The sequence below is a fragment of the Gorilla gorilla genome, chromosome 10 (genome assembly GCF_029281585.2).
Source record: "Gorilla gorilla gorilla isolate KB3781 chromosome 10, NHGRI_mGorGor1-v2.1_pri, whole genome shotgun sequence".
Taxonomy (NCBI): Eukaryota; Metazoa; Chordata; class Mammalia; order Primates; family Hominidae; genus Gorilla; species Gorilla gorilla.
Genome location: NC_073234.2, coordinates 80,723,097 through 80,744,473, shown reverse-complemented (window position 1 = coordinate 80,744,473; position 21,377 = coordinate 80,723,097). Strand labels below are relative to the sequence as shown.

At 39.3% G+C, this 21,377-nt stretch overlaps 1 protein-coding gene across 3 annotated transcripts in view; it reads right to left on the bottom strand.

Moving 5' to 3' along the window:
• Positions 1-3,239: 3,239 nt before the first annotated feature.
• The window catches only part of MSRB3 (methionine sulfoxide reductase B3), a 184,551-nt gene continuing 166,413 nt past the window's right edge, over positions 3,240-21,377 (bottom strand). For 2 of the 3 annotated variants that reach the window (XM_031000968.3, XM_055358469.2), the window contains 2 exons: positions 16,344-16,441; positions 3,240-6,992 (listed from right to left, as the gene is read on the bottom strand). In XM_031000968.3, the coding sequence (XP_030856828.2) occupies positions 6,825-6,992; positions 16,344-16,441 (266 nt within the window). In that variant the 3' untranslated portion in view covers positions 3,240-6,824. Of the gene's footprint in view, positions 6,993-11,175; positions 11,247-16,343; positions 16,442-21,377 lie in introns of all 3 variants that reach the window. The other variant, XM_055358470.2, reaches the window with a different exon arrangement.

Genomic DNA, 21,377 nt, shown 5'->3' with positions numbered 1-21,377 from the left:
CTGAATATTTTGGTTAAATGCATCTTTAGTATCACCTCTATTCTTTCTTTTTTCCATATGAATCCAGAATAGGACTTTTTTGCTGTGGTAGTTAAAATTCTTAGGAGTGTTACTTGGGTGATGGATGCACTAAAATCTGAGAATTTGCCACCATAGAATTCATCCGTGTTAGCAAAAACCACTGGTACCCCAAAAACTACTGAAGTAAAAAAATTGTTTTAATTTTAAAAAAAAGAATTATTAGGAGTGTTAAAGTTAGCCCTTTGAAGAAAAATATGAAACTTTCTGTCACCAAAGTGTAAGAAAATCAAGACGTACGAAGGCTTAATTAGGCCTCTCTGAAATAACACAGTCACAATGCAGAATGTGTTTCGGAAGTGTGAATTGCAGTTAACTTGAAACAAGTAAGAAATGCTATATACATTTTTCCCCCAGGTTCAAACCCACCACAACTGAACACTATCCAAGTAGCCAGTGTCCTACATGGGAGGCAGCCCAGAGTGGAGCTAGGGGCTCAGTGTTTGAAGTCACAGGAACTTGGATTTCAATTTTAGCTTGGCCATGGACTAGCTATGTAATTTGTCTTAATGTTTTGAGCTGTTAGCACTATCATCTGTAAAATGAGGATAAGACTATCTACCTCACAGTAGAAATAATGGATCAAGTGCCTGACTTATTGACAGAGGTTATTCAACCCACAGTATCATTAAGGTAAAAAGAAATCCTGTGGTGGGATTGAAGGCCATGGGAATAAAGTTCAGGCAACTGCAACTTAACAATTATGACTCTCTCCTGGGCTGTATTTATACATAAAACCTCTTTTACTTTGCCTTCTAGTTATTTACACTTCTATACCTTGCCCATGTCGGGGCTGTGCTGAACTAAGCACTTATTAATTTCTGACTGACTTGCCCTTCTGCTTATTCCAGAAAATTTGTCTGGTTCCATGATAATAAGGGTGAGTGAGTATATGCTTACTGGGAATAGCAGGGTAGACACTGCAGGGAGGAGAGTTGAAAACCTTGAAATAAGAATGAGGCTCCTTGGCTGGGCATGGTGGCTCACACCTGTAATCTTAGCACTGTGGGAGGGCGAGATGAATAGATCACATGAGGTCAGGGGTTCAAGACCAGCCTGGCCAAGATGGTGAAACCCCATCTCTACTAAAAATACAAAAATTAGCCAGGTATGGTGGTGCCCACCTGTAATCCCAGCTACTCAGGAGGCTGAGGTGGGAGGATCGCTTCAACCTGGGAGGCAGAGGTTGCAGTGAGCTGAGATCATGCCACTGCACTCCAGCCTGGGCAACAGAGCAGTGAGACTCCAAAAAAAAAAAAAAGAGAGAGAAAGAAAGAAAGAAACTAACTCCCTGGCATTCATAATCTGACAAGTTGGTATGGTTTTGTAATCAACTAAATATTAGGAAAATCTCATGTGGGCTAGGAATCTGATTTGGCTACCAAATTTCAGGTCACCATGGTTTTATTTCATGATGGTTCCATAAAAGCTCTTTACACCCACAGGACAGCCTTTCAGGTGTTTTGGGCAAGGGGTGTCAGAGCTGCCTCATTCAGAGCTTACAGTCATTTTCGGGCCAATTCCTCCTAGACTGGGCCACAAGACTGACCTCTTGGGAGTAAGTGTATGGGAAGCATTCTTGCCAGAATATTCTTCTATGGCAGAGGGCTTTTTCAGGTAAAAAATCATCAAAATATGGTGAAATTTCAATCTGCTGTGTAAAGCACCATGAGCTCTGGTTTGAAACCTGTATGGGGTGCTAGTAAGCTTGTCCCAAACACAGTTTTTAAATTCAACCTTTTTCGAATGTCAGTATTTTCCAAAAGTCGTTTTGTTGTTAAGATCTAGGTAACAGCAGTTTTCTGACAAAAAGAAAAGAGTTGAAGATTTGGGTACATGGCACCTTTGAAGAAATATCTTAAATGGTTAAAAAAAATGATAATTTTGAAAGGAAGTATAAGAAAATAGAAGAGATGAGAAAGGTGATATGTAAATTTATACACTGAAGTCTGCTCTCTAATTCTTGGAATTACTGTGATGAACCCTGCCATGGACATCCTGTGGTCTAGAAAGGCACTGGGAAGCACCACTGGGCAGCCCAGGCTCAGTCCAGAAATGCTAATAGGAATTAAGGTGGTGCTAGTGAATGAGGACAGACTAGTCCTCCTGGACAAGACAAATGGGCAGTGAGGGACGAGAAGAGCTACAAGGCATGAAATTTTGGAAAAACTATCCACCCACCCCTATAGAAAGAAAAGGACTGATGAAAAAAAAGTCGTTTTCGAGGGTCAGATATAAATGCCTTTAAAATTAATACTAATTGAAGTTTTCTCACTAAAAGTTCCAAGGCAGTGGTTAAGCACAAGAATCACATGGAGGGCTTTCTAAAATGCAGATTGCTAAGGCCCCAGCCCAGAACTTTTGATTAAGGAAGTCCAAGATGAAGCCTGGAAACCTGTATTTCTGGCAAGTTCCCAGGTGATGCTGATACCTCAGTGTCTGAGGACTACACTATGAAAAGCAGTGCTCTAAGGTATACTACATAAAGTTGCTGGCCTGTGAATTTTAAGATACCAGGAGTATGACTTAGAGAATTGGCTGAAGAACAAAAGTCTTCATCACCCCACTTCTGCCTCCTAAAGTAAATAAATCAACAATACAAAACAACTCAACATTTCAACAACAAATAATACAATACCAAAACTTATCTGTAGAGATGGCTTTTATCAGTGAAATCATCTGTAAGCAGTGGAAAGCTCCTAATATACTTCCATAGAGACCAGCCCTCAATGATAGTGTAAGTTTCCTGTCAAATTTTTTAACAGAAGCCAAGGCATCAGCGTGGTATCATTCCCGCATTTTTACCCACAGAGTTTTCATGGTGGAACTCCCAAATCCATATTTTAAGGTAAAAACATACACAAGCTGCTGAAGATTTTGCTGAGGTGAGGTGAAGGTTGAGTAATTCTGCAAATGTTTCCCTTTCCTCCAGTCTTTCAGATCCCTGGAGGCCTCTCCCAGGGCCTGTGGTATGGAGAGTTGGACTTGACCCTACTGTAAGAGACCCAACTTCCAAAGACTGCATCAGATGAAAGGCTCTCCATATAGACTACAGACTTGTCAGCTGGTTAAGGAGGCAAACAGAACAGTCTGCTACAAACTCCAGTCCATGTATCTGTGCTGAAAATAAAAGGAGTCTTCAGGAATCAAAGAAGAAAATATTTTTATAAAGAAATTTTATTGCATAATTCTTGTATACAATAAACATAGGAAAAGGGTTTTTAATGAAAATTCATGTCATTTTTCAAAAGTGTTGAACTGTCTGGAGAAAAATTATTACAAAGCTATCTAAGGCAAAAATAATATTTAACCATCTAAACAAAAGATAATCCCCTTTACCATTTGTTTTGTATTTAAAGCAAGACATTTTATACACAAGTAATACGGAGAAGTTTTCAAATTGCTACGTCATTTGCATTAAGAATTTAAATGCATCTAAGAAGTGAAGAGTTTAAACACATGGGAATGTTCTCTAATAACAGATATTGCTGCTTTCTTCAGATCCATTCTGCTTGAATGTAAGGCTATACTTTTTGCACACCAACAGAATTCTGCATCTTCTAATGGTACAGTAAGAGCTGGAGTGCAGAGAGGGAAAGTCCCATGCACTTCCTATGTTAAATGGCATAACTCCCACAGATCACATACACCTTGCCATATTGACTCAGTTCACTGCACTCCATATCCTGCAAAAATAAATCTAGTGCTTGACAGCTGACATTATTGCTCACTGATGTTTTAGTAATATATTTCTTTCACATAAGATAGAAATATACTGAAATTTGATACCACTTAAACCCAAAAGCAATCTGGAATTAAACCACATGCATACACCCCACTTTTTTTCAATAGATGTTGCATTTTTCTTAAAGTCGATCCTGGAAAATGTGGTAGAAGAAAAACTGGCTTTCCTTGAAACAAAGACTAAGGATTAGAAAAAGAGGGGCTTTTTTTTGAGTGAAATGTTAAGCCCTACGATATAAACGAAGGAACAATGACAATCCAGTCTCTGTGGAGAGGGAAGAGGCCTCTGATTGATCCTCCTTGTCTACCTCAACACTGTGGCCCGCGTCCCACGGACCCCAGGGGAGGCTATCCCACAGAGCTGGAGCAGCCGAGAGGTGCTGTGTGTGCCTCTGAAGGATGGGCTGGAGGCTGTGGCAAAGCCCTGAGAGACCTATTTCTTTGGCCACCCCAACGTGGAATCCTGGGGTCACTGGGAAATACTAGGGCTTTCTCTGTGAGATTGGGAAAGACTTCTAGGATGGTCTGGACGCTGATGGCTGAGGTCTGGTCTTAAATTTTACACGTCATTTCTAGAGAGACATGAAGCCTACGAATTCCAGAGTGAACCCAGGGCCTGGGGTGAAATGTCTTGGAGCCTGAGGGAACATCTGGATGCTCAGATAGAAACCTCTTATCTGAGCATCCAGATAAGACCAGAGCTCATCTGGAATCAAGTGTACATGACTATAAAGAGTCCACTGGGATGTCAGGCTTCTTAGAGAGCTGCTTGTAGAGAGAGACATGTAGGAATGTGGACATGGCCACACTGACGCTGTTTGTCACAGATTTTCATTCTAATTTCTTGTTGTTTCTTTAAAATTGTCAGATGTCCCTCTTTCTTTTTTTTCTCTTAGTGCTTACAAGGAAAGCTGTCAGTCTTCATAAACTTTCAAAGAGTTACAAAAATACGTATTTTTTAAACTACAATTCAAGATTAGCATCCAAAGCTACAAACATGATGTACATTCGTCACACACCACACAACCTTCACACCTGGCTACAGCAATGTTGACTTACATCACCATTGTTTATACTTGTGAAAACTTTATTGTGCACAGTGACATCCATTCCGCCAGACTTAATGTTATAAAGCAACTGAGCAGAGCTTCTCAAAGTAAAACTAGCCGTGTTGCTACAAAGGGAAATTCTGGCTCTTGGCCCAACTGTTTCCATACCAATCAGCTAAGTCAGCCTCCTCTCTGATTCTTTCCATTTCAAATGCCTGGGCTTTGGCCTTTGAGGCAATTAGAACCAGATCAGTTTAATTTTACAACACTGATCTCAATTGTATAGCAATATAGTGAATTTGCCCTGAGAGTATCAATACATTTTACAAATATTATGAGTCTCAGTTTATGCATGAAGAAATAGGCACAGAGAGGCTACATGGCTTGTCCTTTGTCACACAGAAGATTATGTTGAGTATGAAACTTGAGCTTCCGTTTTAGCTTTCCATGTGAATGCCCATGTCTCTCCAGAGGTCACCTGGAGCTCTGTGCACAAGGGCCACCCCACTTGGATTCTGTTTGTTACTTGTACTGCCCTGTCAGTTTTTCCGCCCAGCACTGAATTTTTCAGTACCCAAGACTTCATCCTTGATCTTCTCTGCTCTCTCTCATTCCTGCTGCCTTGATGAAGTGTGTTGCCCCTAATATTTTATTTTACACAGTGGAATTTATGCCCTTTCAGCTGCAGCTGCTTTTAGGTGTGGAGAGAAGGACTTATAAAAAGGCGATGGACAGGCGTTCTTCTTTTTGAATTTTAGACCAAGTGGGGCTCAATATTTTACAGTTGTCTTACACTTGAATGCTGCTTTCTTTTTCTTTTCTTTTTTGACAGGATCTCACTCTGCTGCCCAGGCTGGAGTGCAGTGGTATGAGCTCAGCTCACTGCAACCTCCGCCTCCCAAGTTCAAGCAATTCTCCTGACTGAGCCTCAGGAGTAGCTGGGACTACATGCATGAGCCACCATGCCCAGCTATTTTTTGTATTGTTATTATTATTATTTTTTGAGATGGAGTGTCACATTGTCATGTAGGCTGGAGTGCAGTGGCACGATCTCGGCTAACTGCAAGCTCCGCCTTCCGGGTTCACGCCATTCTCCTGCCTCAGCCTCCTGAGTAGCTGGGACTACAGGTGCCCACCACCACACCTGGCTAATTTTTCGTATTTTTAGTAGAGACGGGGTTTCACCATGTTAGCCAGGATGGTCTCGATCTCCTGACCTCGTGATCCACCCGCCTTGGCCTCCCAAAGTGCTGGGATCACAGGCGTGAGCCATTGCACTGGGCCTCCAGTGCTTTCGATGGAAAATAAAATAAAATAAAGGCCTAACAGTGTGGTAATGTTTACTTCTCTGCCACAACACTCAGTATGCCCCTTTGGATCTGGCAACAATTTAACATAAGGAAAGACTTTAGACCTTCACACCCTTTCAGTGAGAAAAAAAAAAAAAATGACCTTAGCTCAAACTTTCCACAAAGCTGAGCAGTCTCATTAAGACATCACTCCATCCTTATCTTAGCTGGGTCTGTACAAAGGCCTCAAGGCCATGTGTCTTGCAGGTCTCCATGCCCTGCATTGCCCAGCTCTGGTCTCTACACTGCAGAGGAGATCTCTATTTTCATGTTTGAAGACCATGAACCCTCTGCTTCTGAATCAAAGGGGGAAAAACTGCAAAAGAAGCCATGTGCTCAAAGAAAAGAATGCCAAAGGGTATAAGTGGCTTGTGAAGAAGTTTCACAAAGCTGTCTCCATTTGCTAAAGCTATAAATGGTTCTTGATCTAGTCAATTGCAAAATACATGGATAGCCAGGGCTTCTGTTTAAGCAAAAGAAGAAAAAATATCAATAGCACAAAACTGCCCTTATAGTTTTTGAAAAAATATATCTATTAAGATAACAATTTTGATTTTTTTAATAAGCTGTGCATTAAGTACACTTTGTATCACTCTCCATTACTCTAGAGCTCCGCTTTGTCTGCCTGGGCCGGGCTGGCGACCCCACTGCCTCCCTCGGTGGTGCCACTGCTATCCGCAGGTGTGAAAGACAAGGCAGCCGAATTTATGCAGTATCTTTTCCCAGTTGGACGAGGCCCATCATCAAAAATGTGCCCAAGGTGAGCACCACACTGAAAGAGAAGAACAAAACGTCAGGGAAAAGCATGTACAAAGCAGGCTTTGAGAGGATCACATTAAGCAGTTTAAATGGATGACCAGCCTGTAGAGAAATGAAGGAAACCATCGTGGATGATTTCTAATCCGCCTGTCAATAGCCGCAAAGATGGTTTCTGGCAGGCTTTGCGCCACATGCTGAGAACAAAAAACACTATAATTGTGCATATCAGAAATCATTTAGGAGCCACGTATTTTTTGATCTGTGAAGTCTCTCAGCCAGCTGAAAAATGACTGCAGTAATTTTATGAATCAAGTTGACCCTTGATCTTCCCTTGTAAGAAACATGGCAGCATAAAATCTTTCCCCTGGCATTACTTTTGGCTTTGGATGGGTGGGTTTCAGATATGCAGAAGTCCACTGAAAAGACACTGTTTAACTGGCCATGACAGAGGTGATGTTTGCTTTCATGGGGAGTAAAACTTAACATCAGACAAGCATTGGATGTTCTTGGAACCCAGCGAAGCAATGGCAAGGCTCAATAGATTTATGTCACAGTCACCAGGGCTGCAAATGTAGTGAAAGGAAACATCTCTAGCACACACAATTGTTTTTTTCCTGGCTTCCAACAAGTAGTGTCATGCTGGCTTCTTTATCCAAATGAACTCTAATATAAAGAAAAGCAATAAGCTGTTTAGCTAAAATCAATTTTACTGACTATTCAAAAAGCTGGGGAAGAAGAGACCTAAGGTCTAGACAGAGGCAGAAGGAACATCAGGTTGGTGTTTGAGAGAAATCCAGCCCAGAGAAAGTTTCTCCAAAAAGGCTGGCTCAGTGAACACCCCTACACTAACTGCGTTGATGCTGGGTACAGCTCCAGGAGATGAAGGTACATGTCACACTTAGATATCTACTGCCCTTTTCCATCAGGGATGGGGCGAACGAGATGGAGACACTGGCGCACCATATTCAAGCAGGCTGTGAAAATCCATCATTTATCATGGAACAAAGAAACCAAAGCCTGTGGTAAATGACTTCCATTCATTCGTTTATTAATGGAGTGCCTGCTATATGCCAGGCACTGTTTTAGACTCTGGAGTACAGGCAACAATCCCTGGCCTCATAGAGCTTACATTCTAGTGGGAGAGACAGACAGTACACAAGAAAACAAGTGAACTATAAAGCATGGAAGGTAGAAAGCAATGCTAAGGGAGCAAAAAAGGAAGGTGATATGAAATGTTAGATAGGGTGGTCAGAAGAGGCCTACCTGGGGTGACTTTGGAATAAGGACCTGGAAGAAGTGTATCTCTAGGGGAGGGCATTTCGAGGAGAGGGAAGAGTCAAGATTTAGGTAAGAGTATGAGAGAAAAAGCATATCAATGATTTGTTAATTCTCACTGTGCTGATTTGGTGTATAAAACACTTATAAGTTTCAAGGAAAGAGTATGAATTCACAAGGGACTGGGGCTGAGATACCAAATGGAGATGAAGAGAGAAAAATGAGAGAAAGTGCTCATTACAATGAAAAGCACTAGAATCTTAGTTTCCCTGTTGAACATGCTAAGCTCAATTCTCAAGTATTCCCTAGTTATTAATAAATAGCAGAAATAGCAACTTTGACTGTATGGCACTTCCATGTTAAAAGTGCGTTCTCATTTCACTGCCAGCAAACTCTGTCAGTTTATTAAAGAGCTAAAAATGAACCCTGAACTGATTTGATCTATTGCCTAGAAAATATGAAACAGGCCTAAAAAACAAATCTTGTATTATTTTACCACATTCGATGCAGTTTTAGGTAATATCAAGGCTGACAGCTCAGATTGCTTTTCCTTTCTATAAACAATTGATGCCAAATTTTTAGGCATCCACAGCTAAGATGAACCAGTAAAAATACATATGCTTGCCCAACGGACACAGGAAAACACCCATTTCTGCCTGCCAAAATAGTCAAGGTGCTGTCCAACAGGAACCAGTGCTCTCGGTGACCAGTGTGTGTGCACAATTACTGATCTCAGATGCAGCTCCAGCACTTGGATCACTTGGCATTTAAGAGATGAAGTTTTCATATACCTAAAAGCCTTAGGGGTGTGTGTGTGTCTGTGTGTGTGTTTAATGAGAGAATGCAGCTATCTGGGAAAAATAAACGATATTGCCTTTGCTAATAATCTCTTGAGCATCTTTAGAAAATATTTCTATTTATTCTACACCAAAAATAAAGCATAGTGAGGATATATTTGAAGGTGTTTAAGAATGAGTTATATGGTCTTAATTTCCCAAATCATATTTTAAAAATCCAAATTACAGTAACTGAATCTGTTGAACTGGGTGAGTTTTCAACCTGTAGTTTCATTTGCTAATCTGGTACTAGTATTCTGGTTAAATAGAAAGGAAAACACTGATTCTAGGTGTGTCCCTAATCCAAGGCAAAAAAAAAAAAAAAAGTGAGGAAGAGAAATTATAGTTAGAAAAAGACTATGAAAACTATTTGCTAACAAATATATGGGTTGAGGATGGGGGTAGAAGAATCCTCAGAAACGGTTTGAGTCCCCTGAAAATGATAGTTATGGCTTCATTATACTTGCCACAGGGTGTTCTGGAAGAGTCATAGCAGCCTTAGGTTACTAAGGGAGGAGCATCATCTCAAAACATAGAAAGGTGTTCATCTGTATCTGTGGCACCACATACATCCCCGCCCCACTGCCGGCAAAGCCATTTGTCTGAGGGAAGCCTAACCACGCAGTGCCATTCGAGCCTCCTCCCAGGTAAACCTAGTCTCCCAGAAAGGACTGTTACCCGGTTTCTTTGAAAAGCGCACAAGCCTTGAAGGCTCCTCCCTGAGAGTATGCGCATGGAGCCCATTCTTTGCAGCTTCTAGCCTTGGGAAAGCTGGGAGGATAAATGGAAGTTGCCAGAGGAGCATTGTTTCTTTAGCTGCCTGCAAGCTCTGCCTCCCAGGCCCCAGCCAACTGGCAATGTGTTGGGGTTTCTCAGCACACCTGGTTGTAACTGAAACAAACTGGTTGCTCGATGAAGAAATCTCTGAGACCTGCTGTTAGTGATTTATTTCAGGATAGAATCTTTAGTGTGCATTTTGAATGTTGTTTTTAATGGTTATGTGTTTCTTTATTTCACAGGTAAATGTACCTGAATATACTGGTCTTCATTCTGAAGAGCATCAGATGATTGTTCAAAAGAAAATATTTGAATTCTCACAAGAATCCTTTATCACCTAAGCCTCCCACTCAGAAAAGCTGGCAGCTAAAGAACCTGCAGAGAACCAAGGGAAAGGACCCCCTAAAATAAGTGTTTGAGCATCAAATTTAACATAATTCCTTAAAATCTGACTGCAGTTCTCAATTGTATACATAAGAAACACAAATAGTGTATTCAACACAGTTACATTTTTCTGCACTGATGTATTTCCCACTGTGTTAGAGGTTTTTCTCCTAGCTATTCCTAGGATGTTTGGGCTTTATTATTGTCATTTTCTCTTAAGTGTTTGATCTACGAAATGAAGCATTTTCAAAGCAGGGCTTTTACACTTGGACACATGGGGCAGGATGGGAAAAGTTTTAAGAAGAAAAGCAATTTACTTTGCCAGTAGTATTCTGTTTTCTCCCACTGTTATTGAAGACACTTGTGTGTAAGTGGGGGCTTTTTTTCCTCTGTGCTTGTGATATTAATCTTTTGCCAAGGAAATGACTGTGAAGTCACCAGTTTAGCATTATGATTTTACTGAAAGATCAAGAAAAAGAGAGATGGGCTGTGAGTCTGAAGCCCTATTGTAACACATGTGTATCTTTATCATCAGCAATATGTGAGTTGTCATCTGTAGAAGATTAATAAGGTTTGGGGTTTTTACCAAAAACTGCTTAACTTTTGAAAAATACTTTCTATTGGTGCATATTTACCTTTCTGTTGATTTGGCTGACTTAGAACAAATTAATAATGATCTTAAACAAACCTAAGGGACTATACCATAGACTCAAGCAGTAATAGCAGCACTCATAAATAGACTCCAACGTGGGTAAATTCAGAGATCTGATGGTTTCCTTAAAAAATATTACAAAAAGTTAAGTGATTTATTAGTCTCCCATTTGCTCCAGCTGGAGGATTTTGATCTGAAGAAGGAAGAATTCCCCAAGTATTCTAGAAGGAACTTACTTCAGTGAACTGCAGGTTAAACTGTGGAAATCTTACCTCTTTGCACTGAATTTAAACTCCTGACAAAGCGTTGCTTAACAGGCTGGGGTTGGAGGATTAGGGAGAGGCTGTCGAATAATTATTCATAGTAGTCAGTGAAACTGGAATAGAAGCAATGTATTTTATCACTAGTTGAAAACATAAATTAAATCAAGGAAAATTCTTTATAGCTGAAAATTGTTACAAGATGGCTGCAGCTGGAGGGAAAATACATGTGCCCACCAAAGCGAGTAAATTTAAGATGAAGATCCTCTTTGGAAGAGATAACTGAAATGTAATTCCTCAATTCAGTAGGTGGAATAACAAAAGAGAACAAATAAAATTGCAACAAAAATCAGAATATAACAGGGTACCCATAAGCAACAATTATAATGAAGACAGTGAAGAATCTCTCCGACCCTTGCTTGTTTTCAGTGCTGTCAATGCAAAGATTAGGCAGTGTGCTGTTTCCTACACAACAATTCTTTTAGAAGAACCTCACTGCAAGACTTCTAGAAAAAGTGGTGATAGGACTGAACCAATCTGAACTCTCTCAGTAAATCTTTACTAAAAACATTATCTGAGAAGTCACTGGACACATGGACAAACCTCTTTACAATGTACTGTAAAGAGGTGGTAGGCTATTGGCTCCCAATGAGTCTACAATTCCTATGCAAATATGAGGCCTAATTCACTGCATGCATGGTGTCATCCCTACCACAATTTTTTTTAAAAAAGGATCCTAAGCACTGAAGTGAGAATTAGGTAGGAACCAAAAGAACAATGAAATATTGCCATATTGCGAAACTGCTGATCAGGTTGAGTTGATTCAGGTTTTGTCCATGAAGGCTCAGTTCATTTGTAGAAGTTGGCAGTTAAAGGTTCTTCGTATTTAGATATTCCATCTTTACCAAAAGGAAAGAAATACACCACATAACATATCCGACTGAAAATGCCTACAACACACTAAAAGCATCTAATAGATTTTTTATAACACAAACCATATTGAGGCAATTCAGTCCAGAGAAAAGACAAGCCACGTAAATTAAGAATACAACAAGAATTTCAGAAAGAGAGCAAACCAGAGTAGTTTCCCACATTATCTCACCAGCAAAATAATAATAATAATAATAATAAAATAAAACTCTTAAAAAATGGGAGAAGTTGGCTGCATAAATGTCTTCTTTTGAGAAGTGTCTGTTCATATCCTTCACCCACTTTTTGATGGGTTTGTTTGTTTTTTTTTTCTTGTAAATTTGTTTAATTTCTTTGTAGATTCTGGATATTAGCTGTTTGTCAGATGGATAGATTGCAAAAATTTTCTCTCATTCTTTAGGTTGCCTGTTCAGTCTGATGATAGTTTCTTTTGTTGTGCAAAAGCTCTTTAGTTTAATTAGATTCCATTTGTCAATTACACCATGGAATACTATGCAGCCATAAAAAAGGATGAGTTCATGTCCTTTGCAGGGACATGGATGAAGCTGGAAACCATCATTCTCAGCAAACTAACACAGGAACAGAAAACCAAACACCACATGTTCTCACTCATAAGTGGGAGTTGAACAATGAGAACACATGGACACAGGGAGGGGAACATCACACACCAGGGCCTGTCAGGGGATTGGGGGCTAGGGGAGGGATAGCATTAGGAGAAATACCTAATGCAGATGATGGGTTGATGTGTGCAGCAAACCACCATGGCACGTGTATACCTATGTAACAAACCTGCACATTCTGCACATGTTTCCCAGAACTTAAAGCATAATAAAAAATAATAAAATAAAATAAAATAAACGGGAGAAGTTCTGAGCAGAAGAAGAGACTACATGAACTGAAAAACTGTAAGGTAAAAGAAGATAAACAGATAATGAAAAAATAGTGCTAAAAATGAGAAACTAGGAAGTAAAATACAAGTGACTGCTCTAGCATGGGAACTATTAAATCTTTTATTTTATCAAGTCAAGGTAAAAAAAGATGCCTGAGAAAAAGGAAAATTTAAAAAAAAGAAAGAAAATTATAAAACAAAAGGAAAATAAATGTGAATGGAACACACAAATAAAAGACAGAGAAATTGAAATGAAAGATACCCAGTCCACTTGAATTCAGTACGCTGTTTTTGTGCTTAGGTGGCAGACACCCCCTCCTCCATCCACAAGGGCAAGGGTGTGGCACACATACTTTCATACCATTCGTTAGTGCTGGAACCTCATTCTCTCCTGCATAGAACTTACTTTACTCCAAAGCGTGTATTTTCATACATGCCTTAGCGGAACAAATTCCTCTCCCTCTTTTCTTTAAATTTAAGAGTTCTATTTAAGAAAGAGTCAAACACTTTCTAAATATGAGAAGTGAAGGCTGTGGAAAAAGAAGCCAAAAGGGAGCAGGTCAGTGTTGGTTCATCACACAACTGTTAGGAAAGAACAGGAACAGTCACCTTGGGCTTTAACTGCGGTGCCAACAGCTATGCTTGGTTTAGCCTGACTTCTTTTAGGAATGTTGCCTAATTTTGTCATTGTTTGTGGGTTTCATTTCTCTTTGGTCACTGTAGGACATCTTCATAATGATCTTTCCTAGACTACTACTGATGTTATCTATGTGACTGGCACAGAGAAAGAAAGAAGCTTATTCCAACAGTGAATTATAAGAATTTGTCACAAAGAGGTTAGAAAGTAGGGCCATAAGGAAAGTTAATATCTTATGCTTCATTTTTCTGTGCCTTTTAAATTTAGTTTTCATAAGATTCAATGTTTGAAAATGGGTTCTGAGTGAAAACGAGTTAAAACGATCATGTAACAGCATTTGTAGCTTGAAAAAGAAAATAAAAGAAACAATGATTAGTCTTAAAAGAGGTTTACTAAATACTGTGTACCTAAGTTACAAATTAATGTAAGCCATCCTACTTATAGTTTACCTTTTTGTGACAGTTATAAAATCATCAATCAAATTTAATTGAATTTAAAACTAAATTGCAGGCTGGGCACGGTGGCTCACGCCTGTAATCCCAGCACTTTAGGAGGCTGAGGCGGGTGGATCACTTGAGCTCGGGAGTTCAAGACCAGTGGGGCAACATGGTGAAACCCCATCTCTACCAAAAATACAAAAAATTATCTGGATGTGGTGGTGTGTACCTATGGTCCCAGCTACTTGGAAGGTTGAGGTGAGAGGATTGCTTGAGCTCGGCGGGTGGAGGTTGCCGTGAGCCAAGATCATGCCACCGCACTCCAGCCGTGACGACAGAGTAAGACCCCATTTCAAAAACAAAAAAAACCCCAAACTAAATCGCATTAAGCCAACTGCTGGAAAATCATGAGATTTTTAAATTTTAATGACTCTTTTCAACCTGTCTATCTATCTGGGCACCATAAAGAGCTCTGGAGAGTACCCCAATTCAAGTCTCAGCTCTGCCACTTAAATCCACATAAGCTGACCCAAGTTTAATTGCTCTCTTTGTGCCTCAGTTTCCTCAACTGTAAAATAACAGAGAAAAAAAAGGACCTACCTCAGAAGGTTATTGTGAGCACTAACCAGAGGAGCTTTTAAAAATGCTGCTCCCCACACTAAACCTGTCCAATTACATTAGACCCTCTGTGGGTGAAACCCAGCACCAGAAAGTTCCACTATCACCATCAGAGACTCCATTCTGAGAAACAAGAGTGAGCTGAAAATGTGATTCAGATAAAATATGAAGTCTAATTTTCAAGAGAGAGAGTAGTCCTCACACTTGAAGGACAGGAGACTTGCCAGTCTTTTTTTTTTTTTTTAATAAAAACAAAAATTCATCAGATGGTTAGGTTCAAACTAACCTCCCTCCCTACTTGGTAGTAAATATGCCACCTACTCCCTAAACATTTTGTGCCTGGTGGAAGGGGTTAAAGAAAAATGGATAAAGGGCAGGTAAAGAATGCTGAGGGAGGCCCATATGGCAATCACTTTGCTATTACAGCTGCCTGATCATGCCCCTGTACCTCTGATATGTCCAACAGATTCCCCAACAAAATACCCTGTGGTGTCAATAACTTTCAATGTCACAATATTGCAGACTTTACATTTCACTTATTTAAAGCAGGTTGAAAGAACAAGATTGCCTTCCATAGAATATGCAGCTGCTCTTATTCCATGTAGATGGAGATTCTATGTCTCTGTGTTTAAGCACAAAATACCCACAAGTTCAAGTCTCTCGATTGTGGGTGTCAGATTAACTATTTTTGCCTCCTCCTCAACACATGCTCATTTGCTTCCTTAGAGCCAGCATTAATTTGGTTAAAGCAGATGGACAGAACTAATTAGGAAACTCTTGGAAATGAGGATGTCTGTATATCAGGAGAAGCAGAAAAGGAATTACCTTATCTCATGTAGCCAACCTATCACTGAACTTTCACTTCCTACAGCCTCTCTTCAACCACCTTCCTCACACCCACCTAAGAAAAGCCATTTCTGAGGTCTTCCTTGATTGTGTTTGGATCACTGCCATTAGAGGCATTCTGACTGAACAGTGGGTACACAGAACTGCAAGGAGAGGGAGATTATCAAAATATCAGGTTATTCAAAGCCACATAATGAAATCTTCATATGCCCCAAGAACAGCCCACTCTTCAATTTACTGAGCCAATTGAAGATGATATTTTTCCTACCAATGATTTTGTTTAATAGTGGTGAAGCCAATAACTGACATTTTATTTATTTATTTATTTATTTATTTATTTATTTATTTATTTATTTATTTATGAGACAGGGTCTTGCTCTGTTGCCCAGGCTAGAGTACAGTGGCATGATCACAGCTCACTGCAGCCTCGACCTCCTGGGCTCCAGTGATTCTCCTGCTTCAGCCCCCTGAGTAGCTAGAACTACAGGCATATGCTACCATGCCCTGCTAAGTTTTAAAGTATTTTCTGTAGAGACGAGGTCTCACTAGGTTGCCCGGACTCGTCTTGAACTCCTGGCCTCAAGTGATCCTCCCCACTTGGCCCTCTCGAAGTATGGGATTACAGGCTTGAGCTATCATGCCGGCCTTAACATTCCACTAGACTTGCTAAACACTTGAACACAGGCATCCCTCGGACTTCATATAAACTTCGTCATGCTTGTCTGTCCTTCTTGTGACCAGTCGCTTGGCCTTAGTTGCTATATTTAGCACAACCAGGAGTTCTGAAAGCAATGTATAGGGTTTTCAGAAAGGATGAACTCACCTGAGAGCAGCTTGTTTCCACCCTGTGCATCCCATAGGAAAAGTCATCTGTGAATGTGATTGCCTCAGAACTGATCACATCGTGGAATGAAGGCCAACCTGGGGCACAGCAGGCACAAGAATCAAAGCAGAGAGGAGAGATACACAGCCTTGGGTTAGAATGCATTTTAAAGAAATACTAAGCAAATAATGAAAATCCTTAGTGTATGTTTAACTTTTCAACCTGAAAAAAGAAAGGTCAAAAGCTGAAGGAAAATATATTTTGCAAGAGTACAGTTATTTTTTAACCCTTTCCTCATACTCAGATTACAGTTGCATTAGGGTTTGGTGCTTCATGAGACATTCTTAGACCATCCAACAGTTTTCTAGAGCATCCTTGAACTTAGAAGGCTCTCTCTCACCACTCTTTCTCTTGTCTTCAGAGTCACTCAGCATGGCCCTGAAGCACTATGAATCTTCCATTACGATGTTTTCCAAAACACAATCAATTGGTCTGGCTGTTAACTTTTCAACTATTCCATGCCTCCTTAGAAAGCAAGCTTTTTCAGTACCTAGTTTGGATAGTTAAAATTTTGTTTAAAAAAACGACTATCCTGTTGTCACCATCCTCATCTAATTTCCTGGAAAAAGGGTTATCTGGAAATCATAGCATCTATCTATTTTTATGGGCAAGAAGCTTGTTCACTTCATAGGAGACTCTTAGAGCATCAGTCCTCAGACATCTCTGGGCAGCACCTTATCTCAAAGAGCATCTAGTTCCAATTTTTATTTATTCTAGTGATTTTAAAAATATATGCACACTTTAAGAAACTTGATGATAAATGGATCATAGGATTGTACAAATGTTTTGAGTGTACAGCCAGGTTTTATGTTCAGTACTTATGGGCATGTTTTTATGTTTCCCCAAAATATGTCTGGAGTTACTGAGCTGAAGCCTGAATCCCCAAAATGACGAAAGAGGGGCAATGTTGCTGAGGTGCTGGTGCAATTTTTTTTTCTTTTTCACAAGTCACATTTACTTCTGCAGAAAGGAAGAAGCCCGTTAAGAACCTGGTGCTTTGTGTTAATACACCTATTGAAAGAAAACAGAATGCAAACTTCAACAACATGATTTTTAGTTTCAAACAAAACAGATTAGGCCAAATCCCCCAAGCTCCCTCATCCTCCACAATGCAAGAGTATAGTATTGATAGTCAGTGCTAGATTTAACACCAAGAGTGTTAACACTTTCTAATTCCTTGATTTGAGCTCAAAATTGCTACAAAGCACCAGGAAAACCTTAACCTTCCAGACTATAACCTTTCACAAAAATTAATTATGCTGAGACATACTAGCATTCTTAAGAAAATGAATTTCTTCCCATTTTCTAAATTCTAAAGAGAATTTGAATATATTCTAGGCTATAATATTTGGTTTACAATGGTTACTTGACACATTTAGGGGTTCTTCTTTGTTAATAATAGAAGTGCCAATTGCTAGTGAAAACAGGTTTAATGGTGATATTTGAGGACATTGAAAAATAAAGTCATTTATCTATGAAAAGAAAGAAAACATTCTGTATTTTCCTTTTTAACCTTCAAGGGCATAACTCATTTAATTGCAATTTAAGGCAACTGATATTATGGGAGGGACACACTTGATTTAGTAGTAAACAGGTTTAGGAGTTTTGTTGTTGTATGAAATTTACCATAAAGCTACCTTACCCCAGCACCACATAGTCCTATTTCTAGAATTCAAAATAGGTATGGAGAAATAGATATACACATGTATATATTTTTCCTTTATGCTACATTGCATCTTATATTTATTTATCTTGTTCTAGGCATCACCCTGGATTTGTAATGTATTTTCATGCTTTCCTCCCTTACTAGTTAGTGAACACCTTGAAGGCAGAGTCTAAATTCATTGACCTGAGTATTCTCATTGCCTAACACAGTGTCCAGTACAAAGGCACAACTCAAATGTTTCTTAAACTGATTTCCAGTTAGCCTTAAATAAGCAAATGAGATAAATAATTACAGCACATCAGAGAGTTCCACAAGAAAGAGAGAGAATAAAATCATACTCCTTACAGACTAATTTAGGAAATATCAATGCTAGTTTCTCACTGCACTGTCCAACGTGGCTCAATCACTGTGATTACGCCTCTTTATGTGGGGGGAGAGGTTTACTTCTTGTGTATTTAGGAGAGGAGAAACATGAAGTTCATAGAGTTCACTCATTTTACAGGGTTTTGGGGGTGGGAGGGAACAGAAGGATAAGTTACTTGCCAAGGTTACACAGGCAGTAAGTAGCAAAGCCAAAACTAGGATATGAATATTCTGACTTTAGGACTCTCTTCTTATGTTCCACTTTCTTCCTCAATTTTTTTCTACCTGAATTAGATATGCACAGGATTTTCCAGAAAACTATATTGAAGAATAGAGCAGGATGAGGGAGGTTGAAACAGAGTGCAGGTCTCAAAAGATTTCAGTGTTTCTGGGAAACTGTTGATGCTTGAATAGTTTGTTGTTTACCATGGCATTATTTAAACATTAGAAGAGACACTCAAAAATAAAAATAAAAATAAAAATAAATAAAGATATTTCAAAACTCCCCAAAACTCACAATGTCCCTTTTCCCTGTAGAAGAGATGGCAGTTTTCAAAATGGAATATTCAATATGTCAACCCAAATCCTGATTAGTGGAGATGGACACAAAAAACCACGCTGGAGACTGTAACTCACTGTGGTGGAACGCATTTCAAAAGAGAATCATGGCTAACTTTGGCCAATAAGGTTAACAAAGGAGAATGCTGAGTTGCTTTGCTAGACTTCTCAGAAAAAGTGACATTCTATACAAAGAGTACATCAGAAAGGTAAGTACTTAATGACAATCAAACTAAGAAGGACCTTCCCCCAATAATAAACTGCCTTATGGCAGAGAAGCCACAGTGATGACAGCACTTTGAAAGCGGAATTCCCCCATCATGTGAAAGTATTTAAAGAAGGAACTCTTCACTGCTGTAAAAATCCTCAAAGGAAACCTTGCCCCAACTCCTAATAATAAGGAAAGTGCTTCAAAGTGTGATAGGCAGAGACTGAAGCAATCTGCGTCTTGTTGAGAAAATTATCTTGAGTAAAAGGGTGGGGGAAGGGGAGTGTGTTTATGTCAGTTTTGACATTAAAGAAAGATCATCCATCCTCCTTTCTCTAGGATTTTCCTTTTGGTCTTCTAACAAAACATTATTTGTTTTGGATGCATTCCATGCACTTTTTAAAAGAAAAGTCATGTGAAAACCTGCATAAACAGAGTCGGTTCACCCCACCCCCAATACATCCCTTAGTTTCTGTTTGATGAGATTGGATTAGGCCTATTATCATTTCATTTCAAAGAATATAAACTGTACTTTTTAGATATTAGCCTATTATTATCAAGAATGCCTTATTTTCAATAAATAGTTTCACCCTTCAAAGAATTCCCATCTCCAGATAGCAAATAAATATATGTAGTACAACTGAAGCAGGCAAGTTGAAATATGGCAGTTCTGCCTCAATTTTATTCACCCATCAGGCCACATTCATCTGCAGATATAACGTCATACTACTCATATCATGTGAAGCAACTCCAGAATATGCTCATTTTCATCTCAAATATAAGAGAAAGTGATCCAGATTAGTTGTTGTAGCTTCTTTGGTGCTTGCTATATCATCTACAGTAGAATGGATTTTTTTTTTAGATTGCAGCATAAATAATCATTCCCCCTCCAACCCATAATGTAGCTTAATAAATCTGTTTCAAGTCTACTTGAGCCCATAATTGAATAATGGCATAGCTCTCCACAAGTAGTATTCTGTTGACAAATTCTAAATGTTTCATGCCAACTGCCTCATAAGTAAAACTTTCTTAGCTCTCCATCCCAATCAATGCCACCTTTAAAAAAATCTGTGAAACATGTTGTTAAAGTTAGCAACAGAGTGTAAACAAGTTGAAGCCAATTCAATCTGTACCATATCTAGAAAATGTGGCCCTCATTGTCCTATTCTTAATTTAACAAGAATTGCTATACAGCTTCCACTTCCCCTAATCCTTCCCCACCCTAAAATAAAAATTAGAAACCTTGCTAGTCAGCTACATGACTCATCAACAGAACCCAGCAGAAACTACTCATGAATGAGAACTTATTGAATTGAAAGGTAATTACACATGTTTTGTTATTTTCAAATGCAAAGTAAGTTTGGACACAATGAATCCCACTGGGTTTGGGTGATGGGTCAATAATGATGATACATATTTTAGCACAGTTTTGGTGAGACAAGCTGGAGGTACAGGTCCTTATTTGTGTGTGTATCAGTCCTCACAGCTCTCTAATTCCAAGGCCATATTTCAAAATTTGTAGTATTCAGATTATTTGTAGCTGGAATCTGCTAACCTCACTGACCACAATTTACCTTATTACCTAATTCAAAATAAATAATCCAACTCTCTATGTAGTCCCCCTGCTAACAAGAATTGTTTGAAACTTAGAGTCCGGACTCTTGCCAAATTATTTAATATTCACTCTGAGGGGGGTGGATCATGAGGTCAGGAGATCAAGACCATCCTGGCTAATACAATGAAACCCGCCTCTACAAAAAAAAAAAAAAAAAAAATTAGCCAGGCGTGGTGGGGGCTGCCTGTAGTCCCAGCTACTCGGGAGGCTGAGGCAGGAGAATGGCATGAACCCAGGAAGTGGAGCTTGCAGTGAGCCGAGATCGCACCACTGCACTCCAGCCTGGGCGACAGAGCAAGACTCCGTCTCAAAAAATAAAATAAAATAAAATATTCACTTAACTGATGCTTCAGGTATAAAGTCTATCTCATTTAAAAAATGATTCTTTAATCCCCTTCAAAGACCCATTTGGTTGCAATATAGTCTTCCAAAAATTTAAGTGGCAATCAACCAAATATGTGCATGTGGTAGAAAATCAAACAAGATGGCTCATAATGAGACATTCCCTGTCAATTCTGCCATACCCACAGGAAACCATGATAAATAGATTTTCTGTTTCTTTAA